The sequence below is a fragment of the Enoplosus armatus genome, chromosome 12 (assembly GCF_043641665.1).
Source record: "Enoplosus armatus isolate fEnoArm2 chromosome 12, fEnoArm2.hap1, whole genome shotgun sequence".
In the NCBI taxonomy this organism is placed as follows: Eukaryota; Metazoa; Chordata; class Actinopteri; order Centrarchiformes; family Enoplosidae; genus Enoplosus; species Enoplosus armatus.
This window is the reverse complement of record NC_092191.1, coordinates 15,440,587-15,457,732: the sequence shown is the minus strand read 5'-3', so window position 1 is coordinate 15,457,732 and position 17,146 is coordinate 15,440,587. Positions and strand designations below refer to the sequence as shown.

The 17,146-nt window shown below is 42.3% G+C and overlaps 1 protein-coding gene across 1 annotated transcript in view; it reads right to left on the bottom strand.

Moving 5' to 3' along the window:
* Positions 1-17,146, bottom strand: part of itga9 (integrin, alpha 9) — a 43,965-nt gene that overhangs the window by 26,014 nt on the left and 805 nt on the right. Inside the window, exons 3-15 of the mRNA XM_070915531.1 lie at positions 15,889-15,995; positions 13,627-13,750; positions 12,236-12,303; positions 9,502-9,631; positions 9,320-9,405; positions 9,167-9,229; positions 8,538-8,675; positions 8,006-8,111; positions 5,766-5,860; positions 4,406-4,496; positions 4,020-4,065; positions 3,751-3,905; positions 2,094-2,254 (exon numbers count right to left, since the gene is read on the bottom strand). Coding sequence (XP_070771632.1) covers positions 2,094-2,254; positions 3,751-3,905; positions 4,020-4,065; positions 4,406-4,496; positions 5,766-5,860; positions 8,006-8,111; positions 8,538-8,675; positions 9,167-9,229; positions 9,320-9,405; positions 9,502-9,631; positions 12,236-12,303; positions 13,627-13,750; positions 15,889-15,995 — 1,370 coding nt within the window. The remainder of the gene's footprint in view (positions 1-2,093; positions 2,255-3,750; positions 3,906-4,019; positions 4,066-4,405; positions 4,497-5,765; positions 5,861-8,005; positions 8,112-8,537; positions 8,676-9,166; positions 9,230-9,319; positions 9,406-9,501; positions 9,632-12,235; positions 12,304-13,626; positions 13,751-15,888; positions 15,996-17,146) is intronic.

Below are 17,146 nucleotides of genomic sequence, written 5' to 3'. Positions count from 1 at the left end.
CTGAGAGACGGGTGGGGCGGGGGCGCACAATCCCCTGAGGATGCAGTCGGGTAACCAGCTGGTTTCCATTAGCATACCTCTTCTGGGGAATGGGAGGACTGGCTCATGTGGGCAGACACATGAGGAAGACAAATGATGCGATTGGTCAAGCAGACTAGACCCTCTCTCAGAGCAGAGCCAGATCACCTCTGATTTCTCTTCTCTCAAGTTCAGGACAAACACGCAATATATGATGATGAAGACTCATGGCAGACAGTTATCACGCAAGGTCATAATCTTTGTCCCCTTTACTTTTCAGACATAATCATTCTAGACATTCATCATGTTTGGTAGGGTTGTAATTTGCACCACACCTTTACCGACCTGTGTGGCTTTTTGGTAACTCTTTGGGAATCTCGCCTCTGCTTTTTGCTGCTGAGCAGGTCGAATTTGTGGCCACATATAGCAGAAAAAATAATCCACACAGCTAGAGTGGCAACCAGGCTGCACTTCACACCTCAGTCAAGCCAATCCAAATACTCCCACAGACGAAAGACGTAATGTTATCTGCATAAAGTCATCCCAGAAGACACCTGTCATCGGTAAACTGAAATATTCACTGAGTATTAAAGGAACAGTTCGACATTTTGGGAAAATTGTCACTTTTTTAAAACTGCAACTTGTTTTTACATTTCAGTTTTTGCACAGATTAAAGAAACGTGATTTAACATGTTAATTAGTGAGCTTTACAGGTGTTGGAAGGTGGATTTATTGTTCTAGCTGTTTCCCCCTGTTTCTAGCCTTCATGCTAAACTACATGTAAGTTAACAGTCTCCTGAATCCAGCTTCATTATAAACAGACAGGTGAGAGAGTGGTATCGATCTTATCATCTAAATCGCAGCATTAATTTAACAAAATCCCAAAATGTTTCCCAAATTTTCCTTTAACAACATCAAAGTGTGATTTCATCTAGCAACATTAGTGCCTGAACTAACCAACAGTACTGCAAAATACATCTTGTCCCTGAAGTAACATCTGGCCTGATGGATGGCACTTATAGTGTAAGTGTGTTTATCTCACAGCTAGATAGATGCCACAGATATGTGGCAGCTACGAGCTACGACTGAGTGATAATTCACTCGCCCACCCACAAACCTAAAGATGTTTGGTTCAAGTGTTGAAATGTCAGATTTACTTTGGGCAGGAACACTACTTTGCATGACTCACCCTCCTGTTAACGTTCTGTGTGTTGAAACTCAGACGGAGAGAAGTGAAAATTACATCTGAAATGTTAGGATTCCTCTATCCAGGTTTACTGAGTACACCTTGATAACGGTGATGTGTATGTTGTGATGAATAAAGGTGCTTATTGCTACGACTGCTCTGTGTGATATACACTCATTATAGTCTGGAAGGTTGAAGGAAGAGAGGCAGGCGTGGTAATGACAGCCCCCCTCAGTCAGCAGCTCAGCCTCCCACGGTGAAAGCGCCTGGAGAGCACAGTTAAGAATGCCAGTGAAATTTACAGGCCATCAGTGGGCCTCCGTATTAGAGGAGGTGATGCACGGATGGTGCCCTCAGGACGAGGACCCTCTCTGAGACTACATGGCTAAATCACTGAGGTCCACAATAGAGGGACTATGCAATGACAAAGGAGACCCTGTTTCCTGTTTCTGTCAGTTTCTCCAGACGCACACTTGAGCAGCATGGTTCCACGAACCATCAAGCGCCTGACTGTTACCTTTAACCTAACCCAGCAGGGTGACATAAAAAGCTTCCCAGCACATGCCTGTTGATCCGTAGCCTTCAGCTACAGTGACCACTGCTCTTACACCACTATGAGATTTTGTGATGGGCCTTACTTTATCTTGACATTTTAAATTTCCTCTTGTTTTGATCTGTCTAAACATTTTAGCTGGAAGCGTGTGGCCTTTGATGCTCCGACCAAAAACTACATAAATAGATAACAAAGAAAAACAGACCACATAAGCAAATAGCTCATATCACATGTCAACATTGCAGGGCGCGAGTGCTCAAGGTTATGGGAAAGATCAGCTGAGGACATGAGCAGCCCAAACGCAGCCAGCACTCAGACCAGTAAATCCAACCTTACCTTAACGTAGGCAGTGTAGCGCTGGCACTCCTCCTTGTTGATGTCCAGGCTGAGCTGCTGGCTGATCTGGCTGATCTGGGATCCGCTCTGAGTGAAGTAGACCCGGGAAGGCTGGCTCTTCTGTCGCTTATCCACATCAGCTGTCAGGTTATACAGCAACTCTGAGCAGAGACAGAAACACTGTTAACACATAACATCAACTGACAGCGATGGTTCTTTGAGTAAAGATAATCTTGAGAAACACTTCAAGTATGCAGGGTTTGGTTTTCTGGTAACTGCCATCAAAACATGGGAAAAAATAAATGATCGCTAATTGCAGTAAAATGCATTTGAGTCAGAGGGAAGAAGGGAACATGTTTGACATTTCTTGGTCAAATCATCTGATATTACTTTGACTTAACAAGAAGCCTTTGTTTCGTGTTGTGTAATGAAAACAGTGCTAATTTCAGGAGATTTAATGTAACTAGTATTACTGTGAAAGAAAACATTTCAGTTGCAACATCCCCACTGGTTCCACCCCTGGCTTTAGTGACACTGAGACACAGAACAACTTCAAATCTATTTTGAATTAAGAAAGCATGAAGTCAAACCTTACCAGCATTTCCGAGAAAACCATATACAGGCCTCTGGCCATTTAAAATCCATTCCTCTGAATGAATCAGCCTCAGTCTGTAGTAATTGCTTCAAGAGAGTGTCATACTGGTAAAACAGTGGGAAGGGTGGCAAACACACCCCAGTTGGACCAAAGCCTACTGTTTCCTCCCTCCAACAGAGGGAATGCCATGAGCTCACTCCAGAGGAGGCAAAGGAAGGTTTCATTATGGGAGTCACCAAACACATGGTGCTGCACTTTCCATGGCGTTCGCCAGACGACTAAACAGAGAGGCTTTATTCCTGTGAGCCACGACATAGTCATTATGTAACGACAGGGCTCCTGCTCCCCTGGGGGGCTGTGAATAACCACACCCAAACACTGGAACAGGACTGCACCTCAGCAATCAACAGGCACCGCACCCAAGAGCCAGTTAGCAAAGGCTGAAGGGTAAACCATCGGCCAAACGCTGACACTGAGCCACGGGCCAAAGGCTAACCACACTGAGCGTCTCCAACCATGGGAAGAATTGCTCAGCATGATTGTGTTTACAAATTTTCCCCATTTAAATGACTACTAAAAGTTCATGGAGTATGAATTTGACTTCTTCACAACACAAAATGACCAAAACATACTCTATATGCAAAGGTTTGATGTGTTTGTGAAACATGCCTACTAAGATTTATGGCTTTTGAGATCAAAACAATGACAAGACTCAAGAAAGTCACTGTGTCTGGATGCTGGTCGCCAAGAAATACAGTACCCACCTCGGCATAAAAAACACAACTTGGAGTTTTTACATTTCTGGTTGTACGGATTACACAAACGTGTTAATTACTACGTTTTAGAGGTGTTGGTAGGTGTTTTTTGTTCTTTGGAGAGAGCCAGGCTAGGTGCTTTAAGTCTTTATGCTAATTGTCTCCTGGCTCTAGCTCCCTACTTAGCACGCAGACACGATAGATATCAAACTCTCAGCAAGAAAGCTAATAAGCAAAGTTCCCAATATGTCAAAGTATTACTGAAAACTTCTGTGAGATTTCTCTTTCTCTCAGGATTTGTCCTCACCTATCTGTCCGGGCAGCTGTCTTCCCCGGAAGCGCATGCAGACGGTGACGTTGAAACAGTTTAGGTTCTGGTGGCCCTCGTGGCACTGCGGCACCGTGATGTTGATGGAGACGGGCAGGAAGATGGAGACATCCACCGTAATGACAGGCCGGGTCCTACAACCACAACGGCCGACACAGGAACAGAGTGTGGGAGAGACTGGACATTAAAACGACTCAGAGGTAGAAAAGAAACACTGCAGTGTCACAGAGAATGGTTCAGTTACTCACCTCAGCAGCACCACACTGTCTGACATGAAGGCCCCGATAGTGACATCTGCAACAAAAACATTTGTTCATTTGGAAAGCCATAAAGAAGATACTAATGCAATATCTGCTGACAGCACTCCTCACACCTGCAAACACAAAACAATGCACAGAGGTCTTTAACTGTCATGCTGGCTAAGTCTGAATGTCAGCTGTGGAATGCAGTAAACAAGATGCCTCTATCACGAGTCTCTGCACTGCTATTGCAAGAGAACCAGAGTCAAAAGCCATGAGAGTGAAAAAACAAATATTTAACAATCTCAATCTTTCCAATAGGATGTTTTCATCTTATTTTCATGATGTGGTCACGAAAATCTTTCAAGTCTTCATCTCGTCTGGTATGACCGTACCTGCGTATCCGTTGCCATCCATGTCCACATTGCCTGAGATTGACTGGCCAAACATCTGCAGACCAGAGTTTACACTGCGCCCAGACAGTTTCTGTAACAGATGATACCAGCCTTCAAGTAACACATCTGAGCCAACATGGGAAAAAGAGCACATTGTGTGATTTGTTTTTGCTCTGCATTTGTCTTTCATAGATGGTCTTTTACAGATTTACAGTCAATAACACATTTGGTAGCTCAGCATTAAGACTGTGAACAGGGGGAAACAGAGTTCAACACCTACAAACACCTCTAAATTTGACTAATTAACATGTTATATCTTGTTTGCTCAATCTGTTCACAAACAAGTGTAAAAAAAAAGAAGACAGTTCAGTGTTCAGTGCTAAACTATTTCTTGACTAACAGTGGCCAGGCGTAATGAGCTCGCGGTGATGCTTAAGATGTCACTGCGCCCGGATGCTGTTTGCAAACAAATAGTTACAGCATGTAACTCCTTGTAAAACCACAACTTGTCGGTTTTATATTTAAGTTCTTGGACGAACTAAACAGAAGAGATAAATTGGGTTAATTATTGGGCTTTAGAGGTGCTGGTAGGTGGATTTTTTTACCTTTGGACAAAGGCTAGCTAGCATGACATCACCAGTAAATCTGTCTGAATGGGGGGGCCAGACGTATCTACCAGAGCAAATACAACATGAGCTCGCAGATTCGTCAGGTTCCCAGGTTAGAGGCTAGCTGTTTTCCCCTGTTTTTATGCTAAGCTAAGTTAGTCGCCTCCACATTCCAACTCTGAACACAGACACGAGAGTGGAACTTTTCATCCAACTCCCAGCAGAAAAATGAAAACGTGTATTTTAAGTTTAAATTGATTTAACAGGGGAAGCCCCAATGGAAATCACAACCCTGAAACTGGCAAAGTAGTACTATGCTTTGTCCACTGAAAACTACAGCTTAAAATGAAAATGAGCTTTCTCTTTGAATAATTACAATAATGGCCACTATTCCATTTTAACAAAACATCTCAGTAGTGATGATGGTCTACTGGATGTGGCGGTTATAAAGGTGATTTTTAACACTGAAAAAGAAACAAATATAGAAGCCCATGAAACTACGTGGGTCCGTGTAATACCGAGGCTGCATCACCACCTGCGACTTTACCACACATTACTCAGCTACTTCAGCAGCTACTGTGTGAAGAAGGTGAACACATGGTTTTCATCAAAATGTTGCATGCATTGGTGAAGCAATAGAGAAACTACCACACGTAGAAATGAGGGAATCACATAATATTCTTTTGCTTACCATGAAAAACTAAAATCTGCATGATAATGGCATGTTGTCTGACACTAGGAAGAGCTCTTACCATGGAGTATTTGCTGATGATTCCTGTGGCATCCCCATGGTAGATATAAACGGCTCCTCCGTAGTCATCCTCTTTAGGTGCTCCTATGGCCACATCTGAAGAGACAAATAGAGGAAAAGTCAACATTGAAATGAACGAGAACATAAACGCCTGTGCGTGTGTTTGTGAATGTGTACAACAGCTTTCATTAACCCTCTGTTTACTTTCAGCTGGCCAGCGCCTGGGAAACAAGCTGTTACAGTGAGAGTTTTAATAGACAATTAAGTGTTGTTAGTGGCCATAAAAACTTGCGCGACCTCTGAGAGAGTGGAAACAAGATTATAAAGTGCTGGCAAGAGCACTGAAACAACGTCTCCTTATCCCATTTCCACAGAAAGTCCATATATAAACTTTCTTTTTATAAACCAAAACACTTCCATGTCATGTGGCACAGCGTACCAAAGCAGAAATGGTGAAAAAATGGCACTTCTTATTTGGTAAATACCACACAATAATCAACTCATTATGTAGAGGTAAAATTAAACAAGTAGTTTGTTAGTTAAACCAAATGTGTATTATGATTTCTACAGAGGTTCTTTCAAATTAAATGGTAGCAGTTTAGTTGTAAATAATACATTGTCAGTCAAGTCTGGCTCTTTCGACACTTCGGGAGTGACGAGTTACAAGATGAGTTATACTTCCCAGCTGCCATCTTTCGCCACACACACACACACAAACACACACACACACACAATGTGCCAGGCTGCAAGCCTCGAGGCGTATCTCACACAGAGATGAAACCGGGGCAGCAGCTTCCAGCCTCAAGTGTGAGGCGGTCGCCAAGTGGAGCCCTCAGAGCCAAGACATGCGAGCGCCAGGGAAACAGACAGCGTAAAATGTATGTCTCTGTCTGTGTGGACAATTTGGTTTGCGTCTGGATGACTCTGTGCACACACGGGTGAGAGAGGGCAATATTTTCTAAAGATCCCCCTCACCACAGAGTAATCGAAACAAAATGTCTGTGAAAATGGCGGGTTTCGTTGCACCTACTGAGCATCTCAACCAGCCAACATTTGCTTGTGGGCTGATGGGCTTTATTACTCGCCAGATGACCGAGGAAAGAGCTGTGTTGCATGACTACAGTACATGCCCAGAGACAGTTTAGTGGTTAAAAGACAATACCAGTAGTTTTGAATTTAAAGAAGTTTTTCAAATCTCCTCCTTTTTGGTGCATTCAAGGACTCTCTGGCATCTGAGACTTACGACAAAAGTAGTACGATGTTTGCTTTGGTTTGTATTGCAGAAGCTGATTCATAAGGAGGCTTTTAAAAAAAAACTCTCTACTATTAATATATCATTACACAACAATAATTCAACTTCAACAAGATCAACAAAAAAAATCAATTCACATATGGTCACTGTAATGGATTTCCTGTATCAAGCAGGTTTTAAGTTGCAGCAAGTTGATTTTCACATCATAGGGAAAAATTAAAAACTGGCTGCCTGCAAGTTAGGAAGTCAATCTTGAAACTTGTGTCATGGTTGTAAAAATGCTCAGAACTACTGCAAAACACAAGTGATGTGTGTGTAATGGACTAAAACACTTCACACCACTTAAAGTAAATCAGAGTCTATTTGTGACCCTTTGTTTCACAGGTTTCAGATGTCTGTCAGTTGTGAGAAAAAGAGTTTAAAGAGTGATTTCCCCCTCTAAACATCTCAGGTTGTGTTATAAAGGCACAAAAAGGGAAAACTAGCCGGAATTTTTACAGAAAAACAACAAAAAAACAAAACATTTTGGAGTAGAACATTTCTTTTCTTCTTTCCTCTCCCATTAATCATCTCACGACCCCTCAGATTTATGTTGTGATCCACTGAAGGAGTCCTGACCCACAGGTTGGGAACCACAAATTGAAGTATCTATATTTCTCTGTCTTCCACTTGGCAAAATACAAAACGTCTAGCCAGGAGTGTACTGTGTCTTTAAAAAAAATAAAAGCATATGAAATATTTCATACTTATATATCATTTATTTATGATAGAAAATATAATAATATAATATAACATAACATAAGTCAACAACCCTAACATTTGCTATTCAACTGAGCAAACTTATGTGAGACCGTGTGATCGCTCCAGAACAACCGAGTAAGTGGACACTGTTGAGGGGGCACTGTTATAAAAACATATAACAACATATAAAAAGGTGTTTTTAAAGTCAAGCAGGCAGTTTCTAATATAATAGAGTACTTTGTACTGACCTTGATATCCATCGTCATCTATGTCTCCGATTGCAGTGATGCATTCTCCAAAGTGTGCATTGAAAGCATTGTCACCGCTCAAAACAGCGTCCTCCTCCATCACCCCCTGAAAACAGGCCAGACAACACAGGTCACTGCAGGTCCCGCTGCAGTGAAATTATTGCATAAAACTCTTTGGCCACGACTGTAGTTAGCTGGCTTTTATCCAAACAATTTAACAACCAAACAGACAGTCAGCTTCCTCGCAATAACTCACAAGTATAAAATGTACAAACAGAAGCTCTAGTCTTGGTCGGTTAAATAATCTCACTCACTAACACAATGCTCCACTGTTTTATTCTAGTATCACGATAACAAACACGGTCAGAAAGAAATCAAACATGAGTAAAGCTATAAAATCGACTCTGCAGACAATAATACAGTATACAAATGTACATCTGTGTAGTTCAAAGAGAGAGATGGGGCATACTGTAGTACAATACATCTTAAAGTTACGGTATCATGTTCCCACTGACCCACAGGTCCCACTCACATTGCCCTTACTGAGGTACACAGACACCTGGCCCTCGTCCCGGAGCTGGCTGTGCATGGGTGCCCCCACCAGCAGGTCCGACAGGCCGTCCTGGTTCAGATCAACTGCACACAATGAGGAGCCAAAGTAAGAGCCCATCTGGAACCAAGCCGAGCCACAGAGCAATGGGTCAGATCACAGAAACTTCTTCTTCAGTTCATAGGATTGACATTTACGATTCACGCTCTGACAGGATTTATTTCCCCTTTCATATCTATACCAATATTAAGGAATATTTACATAACTTATGTCTTAAAGCTACCCTGACTTCCTTATATTTACCCTGAATGGAAAGCATTAGCTACCTCCCTGGCTTTGGTCTCTGGCAAGCGTGCTCCTTCTTTAAATCGCTGTTGTTGTCTAAACACTTAACGCAGACATAAACAGTGTGGTTCTGACAACAAAGCAATTAGAGTAGCGTGTCTGCAACGCGGCACAAGAATCGACCACATGATCCCTGAGGCAGATTAGGTTAAAAAAAAATATTGTTCTGTTCCTGATGAAAAAGTACAGAATAACAACAGCCTCAATGCAAAATATATGCTGTATAATGAAAAACAGGACTGTCAAGACCACATCCGAGCCCATACCATTTTCCCTGAGGCTTGAAAACTCTTCACCAAAGACACGCCATCAATTTTGAAAATGTAAACCTGCGCGGGAGACAAACAAATCACTGTAGCAAGCAACACAAGAGGACATCAGTTCAACACCTGGAAACAAGACAAAAGACAAGACCCTACTTTTCCACTGCCGCTGTGCTGAGGCGCCCCTGCAGCTATGTCTATTACATTAGGAGAGGAGAAGTGTCCAGCAGTCACAGCGTAGCCTGGAGACACAGACAATGATCAGTCACAGCTCCTTCTCCTCCTCCCACCGATATATTTGACATTCAACACAACCATCCTCATGACCAGGCTCTCACCCAGGTAGCTGTATCTGTGGGAGTCGATATCTTCTTTGTTTGGGCTGTAGAAGGAGTCAGAAGTCAGGTTGTACACCTTAATCGTCCCAGTCCAGTAGTATGACCCCGGTGCCCCCATCACCACCAGCTCCTGAAAATGAAATCCCCCCCAACATTCATTCAGATGATTTTGATTCACCTTCTGTCTGCGCTGCAACGGCCTGCTGAAGGAAAGAGGGGGAATAAAGAAAAGCGCTGCTGGGCGAAACGTCTGGTTAACCAACAGCCACAAACTGGTTTGTGCTATCGGCTCTTAACCACACAGCCAGATGGCATGCCAGCTGAAGCCGCCTCCTTTGATGTGATGAGGAATTCAGAGCCAGGGCAAAATTGACAGCTGTAAAATGAGTCGTTCACTGCTTTTTGTTGTGATCGTCCACAGTTATTGAAGGGAGCAGAGACAATTAAGATGCTCTGTTTCCAACTACCCTAAATGTGTTGCACCATTGCTCACTACTTCCTGCTTTTCACTACTGATGTTATCTGTCTCAGAGGATGTGAAGTTACCACTGGGAACTCAAACAAAGCAGTTAAGGACCTTACTCAGCAGTACATATCCCCTGTGCTGTTGTGTCAAACATCTGGGCACCACCAGGCGTACACACCATGGTTCAGACAAGGATAAGGTTTAACAGTTGGACATCTTTTCTTTAAATTCCTCACATTCCTTCAAGGGGGGGTTATTCAAATGCTTTAACAGATCAGTACTGACATCCTCAGTCTGTGAAAAAAAAGTGGGTTTGATGATTTTGTCTTTGGTTTTAAAACAGTATGTTCATTGTGGAATCCATCTTTATCAGAATCTTTTCTTTCCTGAAGCCAAAAGTCTTCCCTCTAGAGTTATTTATAGGTTTCACATGATGTCGACTGAACCATCTTATGCTGCAGTACAAGTTGGTGAAGTTCCACTTTCAAGCACCTGTACAGTTTTGTACACTTCTTTCCAGCTTCTAAATCATTGGGGTTAATGTAATAAAATAATGGAACTAAACCCAACTAAACATTACGTCATACACTGCTATGAGCCGTGAGCAAGATTTTCAAACGCTCTTTGACACAGCGGTGAAACGCACACATCAGAGAATTTGTAGTGAAATGTTTAACAAGTTAGTAGGCAGATCATGTGAAATTATCCCATTTTAGTATCTGTGAAAGGAAACCTATTTCTAAAAGCAAAGCCAGGAGTGTGACACTTCTGCATGAGTGTGCTCTTTGTTTAAGGCCGCAACTAACGACTATTTTCATTATCGATTAAACTGGCATTTATTTCAGAATATCATCAAAAAGTGAAAAATGTCCATCACAGTTGTCCAAAGGGATGTCCTCAAATGTCTTGTTTATGTCCAAAACCCGAATATATTCAGATTACAACTATATAAAACAGAGAAAAGCAGCAAAATGATTTCTGCTTAAAATATTACTTCATCGATGTTCAAAACAGCTATAGATTACTTTTCTGTTGTTCGACTGATGAGTTAGTTGTTTGCAGCTCTGGTAGAGTTGCTTGAGATTAGAATCAGGCTAGAAAGCTAAAATAACCAGCATATGTAAAATAAAGAAAAACTGCACAAATTACATCAAATTTCCATCCGATTCTTCCTCACCAATGAGAATGGTTTCACCCTACGGGCACAGCTGTGCTCCCAAAGACACACTTTACTAGTCTACTGTACTTTACTGTATGTCTCAAATTGAGCTAACTGTAATTTGAGACTTGAAAAGGGCCTTTGCAGAACATGCTGCTCACGGGGAACATCAGGAGAGAATTATATTGCTAATGTATCGAAAACAAAATGTCTAAACTGGTCAAACATACATTCAAATTTACATTTACTCCTCATGTGCACATTTCTTTCCTGTCAAACTATATTTTTGCTCAAAAACATTTATATGTTAAATCAGTTTGACCTTCCTCTCACCACTTCTGAGCTTCATCTTTATACAGACAAATGGGCGGGAGGCCGAGAGACATTTGTAAGATACAAAAAAGGGATTGTGCGACCAAGGATGATGTCACATGTTACACAAAAACAGTAGTGCATCTATGCTATAGAGAAAAGGAAACTCGTATTTTCTTAAACGTTTTATCTCGTGGAACCACATCAGAGGTCAAGAGAGGCCGCTGCAGCCTTTGTCTGCCTATGGAAACATAAGCTAACAGTTATCAGCAGTTAGTCAGCAGCACGCTGGAGGCCTTGATTCAAATACTTGTGTATATCTGACTGTGGAATTCAGATTATCCACATTATTTGACATCTTTAACAACTTGGTGGGAAAAAAATACCCCTCAGGCTCATATACAGTATAACGCCTCTGCTAACTATCCTCAGAATACCAGAGAGTCAAAGTCAACAGAGTGACCAGAAAAAAAAGGTTCTTTGAAACATTAGCCATGTGGTGATGTTAACAGTAATCATACTTTCAAGTGAGGAAATGTGTCCCCTGATAAGGAAAAGAACAACATGACACATGTTATAATGAAAAATGTTATAATATTTTGTTATTTGTTATTTTGTTATTTTTATTATTTGTTATTTTTATCATTTGACGTGATTCGAACAGTGAATTGATTGATGAAGCTCCGTCATTGTCCAGACAAGAGTTTGGAAAGACAACAAACAACTGATCTCCATGTTATACTAACAGAAAGAAAGTATTACATGGATTAAGAAGATGAACAAGAGCTGTTACTGACCTCCGTAAAAACTCCCGCTATCCCGGCTTGGCACGAGCCGTGCTCTTCCCCATACTTCTGCTTATAGTCTGTAAGAAAAAACAAACCACAAATTATTTCACTGTGTGCTCCAGCCAGCGTTTACTGGAGTTTTTCCTGCATTCCATATGGAGCTAGTCAAAGTCCAAGGCCCGTCCACCAGGAATCTGGGAGCACACTGAGGGAAGGGGTGCAACACCACATTCAACCAGAAGACCTCTTACTTTGGGGGGGGGGGTACAGTGATCTCAAGTTACAAAAATATTGAGCTTGGATCTGTGCGAAATGCACTGTAAATACGGTCCCATGCAAAGTCTGTCTGGCTTCTCCACAACTGTTGGCAACAAGAGTTACGGAAGGAAGTGAAATCCTGACCTGGGAGCACAATTAAGGTCTAAAACAGCCTTTGATGAATAGCTCTGAGTCACATATCAAAATATATAAAGAACACATTAGCATGAGTCAGCTTAAAATGTTATACAGTGCATTATTTTTCGAATGGAACTTGATTTTTAGTGTTGTAGAGGGTTCGCAAAGGATAACATCCTGCAGCCCAAATGGATTTGATTTACTACAGTCATAACCCAATCTGATTTCTCTACCTTGCAAGCAAATCTGTCCTTAAAAGCACCTGATTTCTGGAGAATCAAGCCAAAATCTGTGCTTCAACAAAGTTGCCATAATTACACCTTTGTGAAATAGTTCTTTTGCAAAAAGATGCATAGGAAATACAAATTCTTCATCTCCATTGGAGTAATGCTGATATATTCGGCTTAACAGACTGTGTCGATCAGTAGTAGCAGCTGGCTCTTGCCAAAGTCCTCGTGTTGGACTGAGGAAGAGAGATCACACTTCAGTGCTCTCCTGCTACTGTTCCTCGGTGCCAGAACACCAATCAGGCCAGAAGCAGAGGTGGTGCTGGCTACAGAGATCACGTGTCATGATAAAATGTAACTACAGGCGAGGCTAAACAGACCAAACCAATGGTTCCCAACGTGGTGGTCTGGATCCCTCAAGGGGTCCCAAGATAAATCTGAGGGGTCGCGAGATGATTAAAGGAATAAGAAATAAACAAGACTAGTCTACAGCCATGTAGACTCTCAATGCCTTCCAGGGGAGACTGGGAAATATGTTATCCCCATGTTATAAAAACAATATTGCATTTTCTAAGGCTAAAACTATCTTTGCTTGATTTTAAGGGGTTACTAGACAAAAGGTTTGGGAGCCACTGGACTAAACCAACAAGATTCACACCCCAAGCAATGCCTTTGGTCTTTTCTACTGTCAAAGTCTGAGAATTTAAAATGGATTTAAATGAAGGAAAACCAAATTAAATTTGTGCTGTGCCTGTCCACCATGGGGCTCTACTGTACCTTCATAACAAGGGATGAGCGGTTTGGTCCTGCCCTGAAGAGTGGGAGGAATGATGGAGCAGTATCCATGTGGAAGGATGTGCTCTGAATCGTAATAGACGTTCTTCCATCGGTGGGCACAAGCCTGCAAGAGAAGAGCAGGAAGGTTAAACAAGTTCAGACACACGCTCACTCTGTAAACACAAACACTTCAGACTGCAGGCAGGCGTTCCTCCACCACGCTGATGTTTTAAGACCCTTCCTCGCTGGGCTGGAGTCAGTGCGTCTCTGTGGCTGTCAAATGATCGTCAATGAGAGGGGGAATTAAAGCCCATCCATAACTCTGACCATAACAGCCATGGTCTGTGGTGTGAATATCTCAGTTTCCCAAGCATCAGAAAATCTTCACAGTAACATTTGTGTTTTAAAAGTTTTAATTTCAAAACCTCCGGGCCTTACAGGCAGCTGGAGAAGCCAAAAGTTCAGTGGATCAAAAGACAAACTCCTACTTTATTATGCTGCTGCTGAAACAGGGGGTGCATTTCGAAAACTGACAGTGAGTAATTCTCAAAACAGTATTTTGCCGCTGTGTTTTTCAAAATAAAACATTCCACAGATTGATAGGCAAACAGATAATATAGGCTAGATTACAAACTCTGCACAACTCAGGCCACATAAATGTGTAAATGTGGTAATAATTTAGTGCCCTGGGGGGATGGTGGTGGGGCTCCTGTGGCTCTGGGGACCGATCTGGACGCCTCTGTGCAGACAAAGTTCACTTCATTTCCCCTCGCGCTGTTTAACCCCCCCCCCACACACACACACAGCCAATCTAAATGAATATAAGAGCTCGGCAGATTGTGGGCGCACACAGAGCGTCAGATGACTGTCTGGAGGCAAGATGCTGTGTTGAGAAACACTTGTGTTTCAAAGGAGAGTTTGGCCGACAGTAGTAGCAACACCAGCATAAACTCTCTCTCTCTCTCTCTCTCTCTAGAAGCAGATTCTTTGAAAAATAGATCAATCAGCTGACATAAACGTAGCAAAAGGAGCTCTCGCAGCAGCTGACAAGTTCTGTCGAAGCAGCAAAGAAGGCTTTCATGGCTGGAGTATGGAGTTTCTGCTGTTGTCATGTTCCCGTTCACTTAAAGGGCTCACTGGTCACAAACAAGACCTTCACTGAAGGCGCAGATGAAATCACCACTGTACACATCTGCCAAGCAGCCGTTTCCCTCCTGTTGCACAAAAACGTGAGTCCATTCAGATGAGATAAAAAAGGAAAAAAACAACAGTGCTTGGGAGAAGCACAGCAACACGTGGCTCTGGAAAGTCACCACCGTTCTTTTATCATAACCCAGTCTGGACAGCCAAAGAGTGTGCAGCTAAAAGCTTGTTGTTGTACAACTCTACGCTCAAATTTCCAAGACTGACAACTCTAAGAAGTCTTCACGTTTTGACGGCTTGACTGGCGAGTAAAGCCAAGGGTAATGGCTTGAAAATCATGCCAATGCATTCCACTGAGGTCTAAAAAAATACAAAGGCACACTTATTGAAAGGAATAGAGGTTTAACAGGCTGAACAGTTATCTGGACATTTGCGGAGGGAGGAATTCTTGTGATTGTTTTTCAGCAACAGGTATTCAAACACCTTCACACCTGTCATGAGTGCTTCAAGAGTTGTCCAGTCCACCAGTCGCCTTCAAACAATCGTGCTGGTTCCCCCGCTACCCACCGCACAGGAGACGGGGGTTAACGTTTAATGAAAGGCTGCCCTTGGACGGGACCACCGCAGAGGGGCTGAAGCCTAAACAAACTCTGCCAGCTGCCCTATGATCTCTGTGCAAATACCAAGCCAAGCACTTCTGGGATTAACACCACTAGTTAGTCTATTTCTCTGAATCCCTCTCTCAGTTTTTTCATAAACAACAATCTACTCCTGACAAACCCTGTTCCACTGGCTCGTCCAGCTCCAAACATGAGCTAAATGTTTCACAGTATTATGTAACCACGCAGCAGTTTCCAAATCTGACTTGACTTGTCACTCCAGCTTTGTGCAAACAAAAAGAAAATCATCATGTAAGTTCAGTTTTTACTTGTGAAATTCAAAGCTTGTGAGCATGTAACACTGCTAAGGGAGGGTTGTAATGTTGAGGCCAGTTGTGGTTTAACAGGGCGGTTCATGGTAAGACATTTGTAACAATGATGTTGGTATAATCAGGTCTGTTTTTACGAGTGTACGTGGTTCGCATTAAACAATTTGGCGGCGCTGTGTCCCTGAACTCACCAGTATGTTGCCACTGGCCCTGTCCTGGCGAGCCAGGCTGACCCCCATCCACTCGTCATCCCTGTCTCCTTGGCATGTCTTCCCACACGACTCTCTCGGCTTGTTTCCTGAAAGACAATGAGAGCAGTTTGCAGACGTTGAGTCATCAGGACGGAGGATGTCTTGGAGCAAAGTAACTTGTTGCTCGTCAGCCATTGTCAGCTCTGTGACTTCTGGCTTTTATTCTTTATTTCAACTGAATGTGCAAAGATTTTTTACACAGTTGACAGTTTGAAGTGGATCAAACATTAAAAAAAGAAAATGGTTTCACAACAGTTACAGTACAGACTGTCAGCCACCTTTACTCAAAGAAAAACTATTATGACATCTAGTTCAGCCCAACGACGCTGGGTTTTTCAGGTTGATATCAATATTGATATTTGAGTGTTAAACAAGTCCAATAAGAATGTATTATATCAATTGAACGATTCATTGTCTGCTCAATAAAACATCAGAAAACAACGAAAAATGCCCGTCACAAATTTCCTCCAAGGAAAACGTCATCAAATGTTAAAAGTGCACATACAATAACTTACTGTACAATTTACTGATGTGTATGTAATATTGTTTTGTAATGCTATGAAGACCAGTTTATGAAGATCACAAACCATAAAGATGATAAAGAACAAAAATCCAGTATAAGTAAACTTGCATAATGTGTGCATAATTAAGAGCATAAAATCTATGGCACTTCTAAATTTCAGGGACAATATTTATTCATAAATATATTTTATAAGACTCCAAATGATAAATAATAGATTACAATGCCCCCCTCCCGCCCCCAACTTTGATTCCCTTTCTCCCTGAAGACAACTGATTCAGCACAATGGCATGTAGCTGTGAGAGTTTCTCAGTGTGCTGCAGGTTCCTAGAGGCCCATCAGAGTTCAGCACCAAGCAGGACACGCTCACTGTGAAGATGGATCTTTGTTTTTTGGAGGGGGGGTTTGGTGGCACATTGACTGAACACAGGGTTGATATTAAAGCCATGCCTGCACACCCCGGCTCTCTTGACCACAAGAACAGTTTTTTTTTTTTGGGGGGGGGGGGGGGGGGGGGGCTTGAAGCTCAACTTTTTGGCTCACATGCTTGGAAAATATTAGCTGGGGTATAAATCATATTTATCAAAACATTTATGGACCTCTGCACACAGAACCCTCTTGTCTTTTGCATGTCCCCATATAACAGGTTCAGTACTAAAAGAACAACTGCAGCACTGT